This window comes from Haplochromis burtoni, unplaced genomic scaffold (genome assembly GCF_018398535.1).
Source record: "Haplochromis burtoni strain Fernald_Lab_line unplaced genomic scaffold, NCSU_Asbu1 Contig_107, whole genome shotgun sequence".
In the NCBI taxonomy this organism is placed as follows: domain Eukaryota; kingdom Metazoa; phylum Chordata; class Actinopteri; order Cichliformes; family Cichlidae; genus Haplochromis; species Haplochromis burtoni.
This window is the reverse complement of record NW_024582468.1, coordinates 751,259-765,867: the sequence shown is the minus strand read 5'-3', so window position 1 is coordinate 765,867 and position 14,609 is coordinate 751,259. Positions and strand designations below refer to the sequence as shown.

Below are 14,609 nucleotides of genomic sequence, written 5' to 3'. Positions count from 1 at the left end.
GCAATATTTGACTAGGTGCATGCTAGCTAAAACTAGCTGCACAAGCTGAAATGATCTCAATTTAGTTTCAGGACCTGACCTGGCTTGACCTCCATAGGCCTGTGGGTTCAGTGTCCTCCTTAGTCATACTGGTTACCACAAATGCGTTTTTCATTACCAAATTGGATGAATTAGTTGAGCAGTTGAAGTATAATTGTGGAATTCAGCTGAGGGGACACAGCGACTTTACTAGGTAAGCCTGGACTCCCAGAACCTAATGTTGATGCTGGCTACAGCTAGCAATAAACTTAGTCTTTAGCTTAAAGATACATGGTGAAGCGATGGCATACAGTCCTGCATGTAATCTAATGTTTTTATAATCAAATTTTACAGGTAGGTACTTGAGATTTAGAGGTACCTTTGGGCACATGCTGTTACTCCTATGCAAGCCTTGCTATTTCTCTCCATTTTCAGCTGTAATGCTAAGCTAAGCAACTACCGGCTGTAGTGTCAAATTTTCAACATTCTTGGCAAACTATGTGCGATGGCTGAATTTCTCAAAATGCCAAAGTATGCATCAAAGTAAGAAAGAAAGCAGTGCTCTTTCAACATGCTGCTTTTTAAAATGTTTAAACCATGTCAAATTTGTGGAGTGCCGTGGAGCACAGGGTCTTACTGAGCAGACGAACTCTGCTGAAAGTCTTCATTAAGAATTTAAATCCATCAAGAGTTTTAGGCATTTAAAAATATTTGAGCCTTTCAAGGGGGGTTACTAATTTAGGCAAATTTGATGGGTTAGAACCAAGAGACTGTCAGATATTTCTCTTCAGATGGAGTTCAAACAGCTGCATGATGCAACACCAACATGGCAATGATCTGCTGTCCAAACTCAAATAGTGCATATGTATATATTTTACACCTTTCTGAAACTCTGCTTAATCTCTTATCTGAGTTTTTGAACATGGACTGATTTCTACCACTGTGCAGCATGTGGGCTGTCTGGCCTTTCAGAATTAAATTCATTAAGCACATGAAAAGAGAGTGCCAACGCAGAGTTCAACACAAAGTCACTTTATTAAGTTGAGGGGGCAGCTGGAGCAACCGAATGTGGGAACTTCCTGATCAGGATATCTTTTTTTTTTATCTTATTTTTCAAGTGGATGCTGCCTCTGCTTGGGAAGATCAGACAGGAGTAGAGGGAGTAAGAGATGGCAAAGTGTCTCTGAATAACCATTTCCTGGTATTTGATCATCTCCATGCTCCAGAAATCTTTTTTGTTTTCGTTTTACACACTTCTGTCCCCACTGTCTGCCTGCTATGAGGTCACTCACAGTAAAACGTAATTTTCCTCCAAATTAAGAAGAGAGACACTCAGGGATGGACCTCTGGCTGCATTGCTATATGAGGCACAGATCAGTGGTGGGTGAGTTACCCTCCTCTGCTGTCGGTGCTTTGACAGTGGACTCTGTCTGTTGAGCTGAAAAAAGTGTGTAAAATGATTCTCAAAGGCATTTAAAAAGTAATTTCTCATAAATCTCCATCTCCTTAGCAAATACTGATCACTGTGGAATAAGATGTTCTGACAAAATAAAGAGCCAATATTCATTTTTTTCTTTGTGTTTTTAAAAAGCTTCAGCAGAAATATGTGCAGAAAAGAAAAAAAAAGCATGAGGTGTCAGTGACATAAAGAAAATATGGCATTACACTAAACACTTTGACAGCCCAGATGACTGTTTGAGGGCAAGTACCGGCACATCCAATCCTGGGAGGTCACGGCACCAACCTGATTGGCAGCTTCCTTAAAACACACTTTGTCTTCTTTTCACAGGCTTCTGTAATCCTTCAACACAGGGTATCAAATTGGTCTTCAGAAGTATCAGAAGTTGACATTTCTCAATGAAAGATGAATGTGTGTGTGTTTGTGTGTCAATTTGAGATGCCTTTCCAAAGTTTGTTGGTGCCTCCTAATAACACATCTCTTGGTCATTTCCTGATTTCCTTCTGCCTCTATGGTTCATTTGGTTTAACAGAGGTGTTCCTTTAGTAACAGTCAATAATTAAGTTGCCCTGCTGGCCTCTGTGCATCTCCTCCACCTCACTGTAGGTTAGCTACTACACCTGAACATAAATGTTCATGCAGTAAAGGTTCATCATTTTCATCTGATGTACAGCCACTCTATGCCAGTTTTGTGAATTCAGAGTCCCGTTCCTCTTTGCTGCAGCTGAGAGAGACCGCCTTAGGGGAATGAACCTTGCTGATTTCTTCCAGGGCACTGGCCAGAGAGTCCAGGTCCCCAGAATCCGGGTGCTGGGCTTCCCATAGAGTCAGAATCACTGATGACGGGCTCTCCTGACATGCAAAGTAGCACAAGTTCCTGCAGAACAGGAAAAATCGAACATTATAATATTGACGATGGATAGCAACCAAGTGAAGTAGTAATGAGGCGATCACTTTGCAGTTATTATGCCAAAGATGCCAATGCAAATCACTGAGGTAATTTTGCTTGTTCTAAGTACATATTTTTTTAAAAAGGCACGATGAACAAAAGATGAGACTAAAAAGAGGAGTCAAAGCTGCAGGAGCTGGGATATCCTGAGCTTTGTGCCTGAAATTGGTACAGGGATTTGTGAATATTCAGTCTAATCTTTCAATAGACCCTTCTTGCCTTCGAAATGGCAAATTCCTTTAAGCTTGTGTTATTTACAATTGAACATATCAAACATATCAAGTGTTCAAACTGAGGCATTTTACCATCCATTGATCCATCCATCCAATTCAGGGGCTGGCACATCTGAAAAGGCACCATCAGTGCTAAAAGGTATGTACAGCTTTTAGAGGAAAATATGCTCCCATCTAGGTTACAACCTTTTCAGAAAAGGTCGTGCATACTGCATCTATACATCACAACTTTGTAGCCTGCTTGCATTTCAGACCTTTCACCAACTGAAAATATTTGGATTTGATAACTATTATAAATCCTCTATCAGACAAGAACAGATATTTAGATAGATATTTACAGACTGTTAAAAGAAGAGGGGATGCTACAAAGTGTTAAACATGGCCCTGTCCACACTTTTTTGTCAAAGTGAGTCAAAATGAGTCAATATTTGTCTTAAAATGGCACATTTCATATGTTTTCTATGTTCCACTTTTAATAACACGGGCTTAAGAGAATCATTGCATTCTGTTTTGATTCACATGGGTTTGTACGATCCTTTAGGGGTCGCTACAGCAGATCATCTGCCTCCATCTCATCCTATTTCTAGCATCCTCTTTTGCCACACAAACCCTCTGCGTGTCTCCTTCAACAACTCCATGAATCTTCCTCTTCAAGTCCAGCCTGGCAGCTCCATATTTACCATCCTTGGATAAATATAACTCTTATTTTTTTAAACAATGGTAACAAACAATAAAAAAAAATAATACAACACACCAGTAGAACAATCAAATTAAGCCACACTTTGTTGTGTGGTTTATGAGAAAACAGGTTTTAAATTCAATCTCCACCTATTTTCTTCCTCTGATGTTGTTACAGCACCTCTCCAAGAGAGTGCACTGTTTCATTACAATGGGATTTCATTTGTTGCCTTCTCCCTGTCTTTGCCAATCTACTTCCCACCTCTGTATGCTGATGTTCCCACACACTCAGAGAAATAATTACAAAAATCAGCTTAACTAGGTAGAGACATTCCCATTAGATGCTTCCTGGTGTGTTTGGCTGGGTAGAAAAAGCTCAGAAATCCTTTTCCCCATTTCTCAGTCACAGGTGTTTGTTTTCAGACTCAGCTGAAGCGAAATTCCATAATCACACAGTTTCCCGTCATAGCTTCTTAGTGAACTTTTTCCCTCTCATGTGTCTCCAACTGGCAAGATGGAGAGTGTACTCACTGTCAGTACTCTCTTCCTCAAGTACTTGATGTACTTGAGGAAGAGAGTACTGACAGTGAGTACATTCTCTGGGTGCACAGATCTAAAGTCTTCGTGGCTATAAGCACTTGATTATTGACTTCTCCTTTGAAGCACAAATAGAGATCACCCCATCACCAAACAACTGAAATCCTGCACAGCCTACGCAAATAACTGACCTGGCACAACCTCTCGAGAGGCTGGAGGACGGAGCACATGCAGAGATGCTGCTAATGAGAAGTGCTAACATGAACACATTTTCTTGCCAGAGGCTGGCCTGTCAGCAGTCAGAGACCTTTCTTCAGATTTCTACAAAACACTGCATCTCTTCTCTACAGTATTCTGGCTGTGCCTAACATTTCTCCCTTTCTCTGCATGTGTTTTACGATCTATAATGAAACTGGCGGTGTGGCATGTTATTGAAGGCTGGAGAAGATAATTTCTGACGTGGTGTCTAAATTTCAGATTTAAACAAAAGTCTTCACAGTGGGAACAGTGTTTACATTATGGAACATTTTCTATTTTCTTCCTCGGACCTAAAGAAAACATACCTGCTCTTTTATTTGACTCAGCAGTATGTAAATGGCAGCTGAGGCACGAGAATGAAATGCAGCATTCAGAGTGTTAAAACTCAGACCTGTCTATGTGGAGCTTTTGAGCCAGGAGCTGCCAGTCCTTCCCGTTGGCATTTGCGGTGTCAAAGGTGGTGCTGATCCGCTGACGGATGGACAGGGGGATTTTAAAGGCCCTTGACCCTGTCTGGGAGGTGATGGTACAGTCCGACTGCGTGAAAAAGGGAACCACTCCCTTTTCATTCTAGTAGCAAGACAAAAAGTAAGAGATGTCAGGGTGATTTGATGCAAAAAGTTTCCCCTCCTCAACGTGAAGACAAGGACAAGGACTTTGCAATCTATAGATGAAAAGCTCCCTGAGAGGCTCATTAAGCAAGCTCTTAAATCAAATCAAGAGTTATTCAGCGCAGTAAAAGAACCTATTAACAGGCCGCATGACTGCCCACGCACCACGCCTTCTCTGAGTGCTACTCACCTCCACTACAGACGTGTAGACCTGTAGTATCTGCTCCTTGCCCGTGACCTGTCGGATGCTGATCTTGCAGGAGAGCTGAGACGAGGAGTGGCTGTATCGCTCCAAAGTGAAGGCACACTGCAGGGGATGCTGGTTACTGGCCCACACCTGAGAAAAGGAGAACTCCTGCGGAGCAAGGAGAGACGGGAGGGCGGACAGGACGAACATAATGATGAAAGGATTAGGCTGGTGGAGACAACACACTCATTAAATCCCCACTAAAGACATTTGTTATTTGAATCCTGCTTTGCCACCCGCTTTGCTGTTTACATGATTAATTAAGACTGAACGAGCAGCCTCTTTAGCCAATCGATGATGTTGCCTAATCAAGAAGTCTACCCATCAGAAGGAGCACCGGTGGGTGTTAGAGCCCTCAGGATGTAAATACATCCTGCTAACCACGTGTAAAGGCTACAATCATTAGTGCAAAAACTTAACTACTGCTTGAGAAAAAAATGCTTAAGTTACAAATGCACGAGCATTCTTAATAAAGCAACTAAATACCAAACTTACCTGAAAGTCCAGAGATGGTCAACATAACGACACTACTGACATCAAACACTTCATTAACTTATTTTTAATTTTCCACATTTTAATACTCCTAATACAAAACCCATACATGTAACTGCAACCTGTTCGATCAGGAGCTGTGCTGTGCTGATGGTATTAGGGCAGCTCGCACTACATTTCCTCCAAATAACTGAAAAAACTAAAAGTAACAGAGCTATGCAGTCTAAAAGGTCCATTTCACCTTCAATTACTAACTACTGTGTAACCCAGACAGTGGTGCAGTAAGAACAGGTCAAAAACACTGTTCTACAGATGAATCATCCTCTCTTCAGATCCATCAGACAGCGGGACAAACTCTTATAAAAGCCTCCTTTAGACGAGAGTAGTGTCTGAATGAAAGCCTGTCGTCGTCTTCCCTGCAGCACCCTCTCACAGCAGCTCTTCCCTGAGAAATCTTAGTTAGTATACTTGGGGCATTATAACAGGCTAATTCTGCTAATAGGATGTCACTGGTGGGATAAACATCATGGGGGAGAGCAGAACATGCAGCATGGAGACCCCAAGGAAGATAAGCATGATATGAGAGTGGGTGTGTGTGTGTATATGCCTTGCCTGGAAGTCATAATTAAGTTCGTAAGGGTGTGTGTGTGGGCGAGATAGCCAGCCATAGTGATCCCCTGCTGTGCCCTTGCTGCTGTCCTCTGGCTTTGATGTGACCAAATAAAAAACAGGGAAGCTGATGAAGGTGCACAGCTTCCTTCATTGTGCATGACCGTGACAAACACTGAACATGCACACGCAGTTAACACATGTCCTGCTTTTGACTCGAAACGATAGAAAACAGGAAGTGCCTACCTGGCAGGTGGTGAAAGGCTTGATGCTCCAGAGCAACTGTGGGACATCCTGGATGGATACCTGGAGGCTGAAAGTGTTCGCCTTAAACAGCATCATTTTAGGCTCCTCCAGCAGCCGCCCGCCCCTGCTGCGCTCGCCCACTGCCACCTCCTGATAAGGAAAGGTGTGACATGTTTTTTTTCCAGTGGTGGGGTACGGGTTAGCAAAGTACAGGAAAAAAGGTTGTTAAGTGTCAGTGTGTCAGGAAAAAGACATAAAGACAAAAGAGCACAGATTTGAAAACATGCACCAATGAATCAGAGCCAAAAGTTCAAGTTGAAAAAGGGAAGAATGAAAGAAACTGAGAACAGCTCAAACAATTAGTTGATTGAAATTAATCATCAGCTACATCAGCCTTAGTCTTTGTCTTTAACACTGAATTAAGTCACTGTGGATTTTGAACTGTTGGTTGGAGAAAATGAACAATTTAAAGAAATTTGTGAATATTTTCTGACAATTATTGACCAAACAGCAATGGTCTGATGAAAGTAATACCCAGCATTAACAGTCAGATTTGAACTAGAACTTTTAAGCTATTTCCCTAAAACCAGTCTGAAAAATGTGACCAAACATTATATTTATTTTTCAAATGGAAAAAAAAAATGGAAGAAAAACTCTGTTTTCCCCCCCCCCACCAGACGGGCTTGCACTCTTTTAGAGCAACTGTGACCATGAATGTAAAAACATCATTTTTATGCTTTCAAAATGTGCCCAGACTGAGTGGGTACTAAAAATACTAAAAGCTCCCTCAAAGCAGAGAGAAAATTCACAATAACAATATTAATATGCAGAGTGACAGGAACTTACTGTGCTCCACAAAAAAAAAGAGAGAGAGACAGCGTAGGTTCCCCATTTATTTAGGTGTGGATAGGTAAGTTAACAAATGAATGTCGAGGGAAATAACAGTGGGAATGTCTAGTGCATAGCCCTGAGACGCAATGACAGCCGCTGACATAACAAATGCTTTTCTAAGCTTTCAAAGCAACTGCCTTTAGCTGATGTTTGTTACAGCTGCTCTCTCTTCAATCTTCTTTCTCCAGGTAAAATGCCCAAAAGGGTTTCAATCTGGTGAGGTCTGAGTTGTCACTGATAAAAGCTTTGGTTTCACAGCCAGTGTGTTTGGTGGCCACAGTCTTGTGAGACTGGGAGAGCTCCTTTGTACGCAGCCAAACAAAATTTATCTTCCGATTTCCTCCTGCTGCTGCCGTCATCTGCTGCATCATCGATAAAGGCAAATGAGCCGCTTCCAGAGGCAGCCATGCTCTGACATGATCCGTGTTATATTGATGCGGTGAAATAGTTTGTCTTTCTCCATACTTTGGCTTTCCATCACTTTAGAAACAGTTAATTATTGATTGATTGATTTATTTTTGCAAGAGGCTCCTTGATGCTGCTTTCACAGTCTCCTCTGAGCAGATTGTGATGATGATGATTGTGCCACTGACCACTGTGTCGAGGTTTTCGTCCCGCAATCGCTGTTTTTGTGGGCAATCTGTGTATTAAGTCCACCACAGCTTTCCTTTCCGTTTTTGTCTTAAGACCTTTCCACAATTGATCTATTGCATCTGCTGTACTCCTCAACATTTTTTTTGTTTTCTCTTGTTATAGTGTATTTTTTTAAAAGTCATGGAGCATTTTCTGGGTGCTCACATTGATGTATGCCTCCCAGCATTCTTAACAGATAAAAAGACAGAGTAAAATGAAGAGTACACAGCTGCTGCCACCTTTTACGTGTTAACGATGAATGTAGTTGGAAACATCCGGGGCAGCGACTCACAGCTGACTTTTGCACATATGAACAGAGAGACATTAGAATGGCTAATTGTATAAAATTACTAAAATATTCAGGAGCTTTCAGAGCCAGTCTCTGGAAATGTATTCGCCTAAAGCAGCAAAAGCATCAAATTTCACTCTGTTGTTGAAGGGCTCTGTATGCGTGCATGTGCTGGCGTGTGCTCGACTTGCATGTTTGTGTTTACATCTTCTGTATCTTGGATTTGCAGGGAAGGGTGGGAAAAAGAGCACAATGCAAACGACACAGGCTGCCTTGAACCTGATCGATTCCTGCTTCAAGCTCACAGGGGAAATTATTTGTCGTATGGAGCACAAACAAAGGCAAAAAAAAAGAACAAATGAACAAATAACCAAGTCTGACTGATGGAGAGGTGGAGTAAATTGGCTCTTGGCACCTACATCCAATTTCTCTTTGTTCACTTGGAATTCTGCCTCTGGGGTGGAGCCAAAAAATTCAAGCAGGCCGAGCGGCTAAGGGACAGCTCTCAGCACAACTTCAGAATAATTTAATTAAAACAGCAAAGAAACAATCATTGAAAAAGTCGTGTTTTAAACTGCAGCATCTTTTAACAAAGAGGTACATTTGTACTTTTGAGTCTGGCTTTCGCTGCGAGGAGAAAGGCAAACTTTTCATCACTCAAGAGCACACCAGTGAACTTGTGCACCATCTCAGACTGTGTCTGATTCTAAGACTCGTCACATGGAATGCAATACTGAAACACATTTAATTAACAGAGAGCAAATTAAATTACTTAAAGAAAGGGCAGAGACGCAACCTTGAAGCATCTGTTGTCTTTGTAATTAAAAGTCCCTCTTTGTCTCTTCAGGCATCTCCCAGCGGCTATGTTACAGAACATATCTTCAGTGGAGCACAAAAAAACTCTTCCAGACAGCAAATCTTCTAGACAAAACCACCAGCAACTTTCCAACTTTAAAAATGGCACCTTCTTTTAACTTACAATTAAAATACATTTAATCTCCCGACCTGATCCTGCACCATTAGAAGATTTGAATTTCATCAAAGGGGGAAGATTTTTATTAGTGGGACACCAGAAGGCTAGGCTCGTTAACTCTTTTTTTTATGAAGGGTACTATGCTGTCATGTGTGATCATGCTATAAAGATTCAGGCATTTTATTTGTTTAAAAGGCAGTGAGAGTTAGAGGTTTTTTAAAAATCATCTTTTGGGCTTTTTCTGTTATTACATAGTACATTGAAGAGGAAGCAATAAAGAGAGAGGGAGCCACCGAAGGCTAACAGGTCAAAGTGGAACCCAGGCTACTGCATTAGCTTTGCAGCATATTTTACATCTTACATAATCTATTCAGACTTCATTATACATCATAATTCTAAGGAAATAATATTGGTCACCAGGCTAGCAGCATAACTCTGTGAATGTAGGTGTAGAGGTGAATTCTCTGCTCTTGAACTTTTCCTGTAGTACTATCACTAACTTTACAAGGGAAATACTTTGAATTTGTTACTTTAGTTATAACTCTGCAGGTCACCTTTAATCTGGTCAAAATTATTGATTCTCCAACGCTTTGTTTAGCTAAATATTAGCATATCGCAATGATGACATCAGCCTTAAGCTAAATCACAGCCGCAGTGATGTTCAGCAGCCTTTATATGACTTCATGTGTACCACTGAGACAAGTTTGGCCATTTCAAACAAAACAGAGTTTGTCCTTCCTTTGTGTTTTCTTTTTTTTGTGTGCTTCTCTTGATGTTGCATGAAGGGAAAATCATGAATCTATTTTGTTTTTGTGAAGTTAAGCAGTCTTTTTACCATTTGAATGCAGTTCAATGAGTATGTCAATGAATAAGTGAATACGTCACAGGTCAAAGCGACTTCAGTACGTACAACAGGAGGAAAATGAGTCAACCTTCAAAGGCACTTTCGCTTTTTTTTTTTTTTTTTTAGCAATAAGTGAAGGCATCACTGTTCATTTTTGATGTGGTTTCGGCTGCCTTCAGATCAGTAACACATTCAGCCCTTTACTAGGTGGAACTGTCACTTTCAGTTCAGAACAAAACTAGCCTGCACCTGCACAGGAGCTTAATAACTCAGCAGCAGGCTGTTTACATCAGACTTATTAGATTGTTTCTGTCACTTTCAGTCTTTAAATAGACAAAGAAGACAAAAATGGAGCATACTGTGTGTCTTTGTGGAGCATCCAATGGCGCTCTCAGCCAATAGTTAGTGGTGCTCCACTGATAAAATCAACTGAGTAATCAAGTGGCAAATGTAAGTATGTGAGTATGCTAGTACGAGTTGAGGTTTATTGATAAAATTATTAATGTAGGAAACACCTACATTCATATAATGACCAGGTATATTCCTGATCTTCATCATTTCTCTCTTCCCTCTTACCTGAAATGCATGGGGTGTGTCGTCCACACAGTAAACCCTGAGGGTGAAGCCCAGAGAGTTGCTGGCATCCGGACTACCAAACACAGCCAGCCTCAGACGCTTGCCTGCCTCCTGATTCAGCGGCTCCCCCACCAGAGCGTAGCGACCTGGATGCTCCAACAGCACATGGCACTTCTGGGCCTCCAGCAGACAGTAACAGGAGGTGCTCTCCTCGTTTACAGACATCACTTCCTTTGGTGGTAGGGACATAAAAGGAGACTAATTTAGGTCCAGGATTAAATGTAATATGCTTTTTCTTACTTTGGTTATATTATGCCTATATGCACACATGATCCGCTGCATTGGTGAATACTCACATTAAACACGGCCAGAGTTTCAAACACTGATATTTGCATATCTTCAAGTAAGCCCTGTGAGCCAAATGCTCTGGCTACAGAATGTTTGAACACTCCAAGTCAGACAGGTTTTTTTTTACTCTTGGCTCCGTATGATGTCAATGAGAGCAGATAGCTCTGGCTGTGAGTAGAAGCCTCACCCACCTGCTGCTCAAACCCTCTGTTTGCAAGGGGCAGTCAGTCGGAAAAAAGCTTGCTTAAAGGAAAAGTGGAGGGAGCTAAAACAGCTTGTTTCAGACAGAGGATTAACTGAGGGGCTGCAACGAGGCACAGTATAAGTTAAATAAGTTTATTTTAAGCTGTCAGTCATGCACAGGAACTCTAGTAGAGTCCAAGGATAAAAATATGGAGGTGTTAAGTATAATGACTTCAGTGGCTTAGTAATTAATCATAAGAACACTGTAATATTGGAATTCTGTCATACTCGTGATTTTTGATGCATCCTGAGTGATACTGTTGTTGAAAACGGGTTTCAGGAGGTTGAAAAAATTCTGTCTGTCCAGTACAGTCTCCTTTTTATTTTTTCTCTCTGTTGGCAGGCACCTGCCTTCAGCGACGCATCTTTCGATAGCTTCATTTTGAACAATGTGTCTGCTGACAAATTAAATCTATATAAATGTCACAAGGCCTGAAAGGACCCGGCTGGTAGCGCGTCACAGACCCCCAAGGTCAAGCAAAGGTCTTAGTGGCTCCAGGGCATAGTGCTCTTAAATTACTCTCAGCTTTTCAGTAATGCATTTCACTTGTTAATATGAAGACACCACTTGACTCTGCATCACTGTGCTCAGCTGTGCTGCAATCATGCATGCTATATGTTCTTTAGTAGTGCTGACTGTAATGCACATAACTGCATTAAAAACCTGCTTTAAGTTTACAAACTAAAAGCTTAACCACATCCAGCCTGTATTGGCATGATTAAGGCAATAGTTTGTAAGCTGACTGCTTGGACATTATCTCATTGGCCACCATTTCCTGTAGAAAATAAAGACAAATAAAGACTTTGAATGGTCATGCAGTTAACCAACAATTCACGGGAGCCACTAATCAGCGTTTTTGCATTGCTGTTAGGCATTTTATTAAGACACTTTGCAGACAGTAACTTGGAATCTCTCCCTCGTACATAGACTTAAACAGGACCAGGAGCTGTGCAAAGCTGAATGACGGCCAAATGAATAATGACACATCTCACTAAACAGATGGGGATACAGTAACACTGACAAAACGGATTAGTGGGGCGCAGTTGTATCCAACGGCCAATTGCTACTCATCTTGTGCTCAATTCTCCCTAAATCACCTTTGGAACATAACTGTGACCCACAGGTCCCCTCTGCATATGGCCTGGCTGAGGCATATAAAGCAATGTAGGGTAATTTAGTGTCCCATAGCTTCCTAAACCTGCCCCATTAGCGCTGGAGCAGACATGAAGGATCTCCATGACATAGCTCATCCCCGCCAGGCAGCCAGGGAAAAATGATAGAGTCAAAATCTAGTGTACCAAAGTGCAGACTTTAATGGGAATGGCACTGAGAGGCAGACACAGTGAAATAGAAGCGGAGGTGGAAGAAGGAAAGAGAGAAAGAAAGAGTGGAAGAGGAACCTCCATCTCCCATTATATCACTAATTCCAGAGATTAGATTTTGAGTAAGCATCCTGTCTGAGATAAAGGCCTCATTATTTCTCAGTGACAGAGATGGTCCACAGCTTTACATTCAAAGAATCTCTCTGCCGTTCTGCCAGAGTCTACCTCCCCCTTTCTGTCTGTTGAGTCCTTACTCTTGTTTTCTCTCCTCTCTGCTGGCATATAGCTCCCACCAGTGATGGGTCTTTTGATAGCTTCCTTTTGAGAAATGCGTGTGCTGACAAATTACATCTGTGTAAATGTCACGCAGAGTGAAAGGACCCGGCTGGTAGAGAGTGACAGACCCCCAAGGTCAAGCAAACTCGGTGGCTCCGGGGTCGCTCTGCCTCAATGAGGTTCTTAGAGGTCTTTGATGAGGTTAGTTAAACATTAAAAAGATCTTAGATAAGATCTCAGATGTGTGTACTCTGCCAAGAAAACACAAGAAAATGAATAGAGGGTGTTTGGAGTGGAGGTGGATGTCTGAGTGTTCTTCTGTGGGTCTGTGAAGTAGCTCTATAGGGTGGAGTGGAAGGGCTTTTCAGAGGGGTTATTACACTGAAAGACCTAAATAAATGGGGAAAAAAATCCAAAAAGTAGCAATCACAAGAATAACACATTTAGAGCAGCAACGTCTTAAATCTTTTAAAAAGCACCTTTGCTGGTTTTTATCTGGTTTTGACCTCATGTTGAGGTATCTGTCTTACATCCAAAAGAAATGTCAGACCAAATGCAAATGACGCATGAGGTAGAGCTTGAAAGGCTAAATTTTATGCAGAATGACAAATCTAAGCTGGCAACCCTGAAATCAGCTCCTTGCCTGCATGACTACAGTTCAGGAAGAAAATTTTCATCAAAGTAGGTCGAAGCAGTTTATCTGATCCTATTGATATTCTGGGCACTAGCGGGAGATGTGTGCTTGTACTTGTTAGCGTTCTGCACTTGTGCCACAGGAGGAAATTCAAACATGTTAACTACAGGTGAAGGGTAACAGAATTTGCTCACCTCCCACTTGTTGTCTTGGATGTGTCTCTTTAGGCGGATGGTCCAATTATCAGCAGCAACTTCTGCACAATGGGCTATGGTCATGGCTATTGGATAGGAGAGGTCAAGGCCTGGTGGGCCGTATGTCACTGCAGGGCTCAAAAAGATCTCTGACCCATCGTCGGACACAGTACTGTAGAGGTAGAGAAACATATGATTAGAAAACATTTATGGTAAACTTCATGTTTGATCTGTGATCGTGTTAATGAAGCTGGATGGGTTCGTTACAAGTTTTTTAACAAAAACATGAATCACTGCTTCAACAAGCTTTCAGAGTGTGACCCTTGCCTATGAACAAAGTAAACTCAAATCCTTGGACACTCATAATGAATCAATTGCTGACTAGATGACACACAGACACACAGATAGAAGGAGATTAAAGCACCAAGACTAATGGACAGTGAGGCTGGGGAGGACAGGCTTTAGCACAGTGCGTGTAAGCTTTGTGGGTCGATGGAGCTTATGAAGCCTGCTCAGGCCAGTCCAGTGACAGATGAGCCAGGCCAAGCTGCTCTTGGCCAGGAGCCCAATCTTGGCTGGAAGCCCCGAAGACTGAGAGTAATCAATGGGACCACCATCAGTCATGCAGCTGCCCTGGGTGGACACCTCACATACACAGGACACGATATTGGTGCTGTTGTCACAGGCACAGCGTGGATATTTCTCAGGGTCATTAATACAGCTGCAGCGGGGAATGACCATGACAAGCCAACACAGATGCATTGCTAATGTGTAAGGCGTGAATGGGGCACCACACATCTGTACAAATATGGAAAACACCAACACACACTGAAAGTACAATTTCTATGGACGGCGCCTCTCATGTAAACACATGAGCTACAATGGCCCTCGAGTGCAAAACACTATGTCAAAAAAACAAAACAAAAAACACAACAATGGAACAGAAAACACAAGATACAGTGGGGCAAAAAAGTATTTAGTCAGCCACCGATTGTGCAAGTTCCCCCACTTAAAATGATGACAGAGGTCAGTAATTTGCACCAGAGGT

The 14,609-nt window shown here is 41.9% G+C and overlaps 1 protein-coding gene across 1 annotated transcript in view; it reads right to left on the bottom strand.

The window, feature by feature from the left end:
• Window positions 1-1,034: 1,034 nt before the first annotated feature.
• LOC102299395 (netrin receptor UNC5D) overlaps window positions 1,035-14,609 on the bottom strand; it is a 185,354-nt gene continuing 171,779 nt past the window's right edge. The window contains exons 13-18 of the mRNA XM_005929783.2: window positions 13,562-13,733; window positions 10,544-10,774; window positions 6,338-6,487; window positions 4,934-5,098; window positions 4,524-4,702; window positions 1,035-2,354 (exon numbers count right to left, since the gene is read on the bottom strand). Coding sequence (XP_005929845.1) covers window positions 2,156-2,354; window positions 4,524-4,702; window positions 4,934-5,098; window positions 6,338-6,487; window positions 10,544-10,774; window positions 13,562-13,733 — 1,096 coding nt within the window. The 3' untranslated portion in view covers window positions 1,035-2,155. The remainder of the gene's footprint in view (window positions 2,355-4,523; window positions 4,703-4,933; window positions 5,099-6,337; window positions 6,488-10,543; window positions 10,775-13,561; window positions 13,734-14,609) is intronic.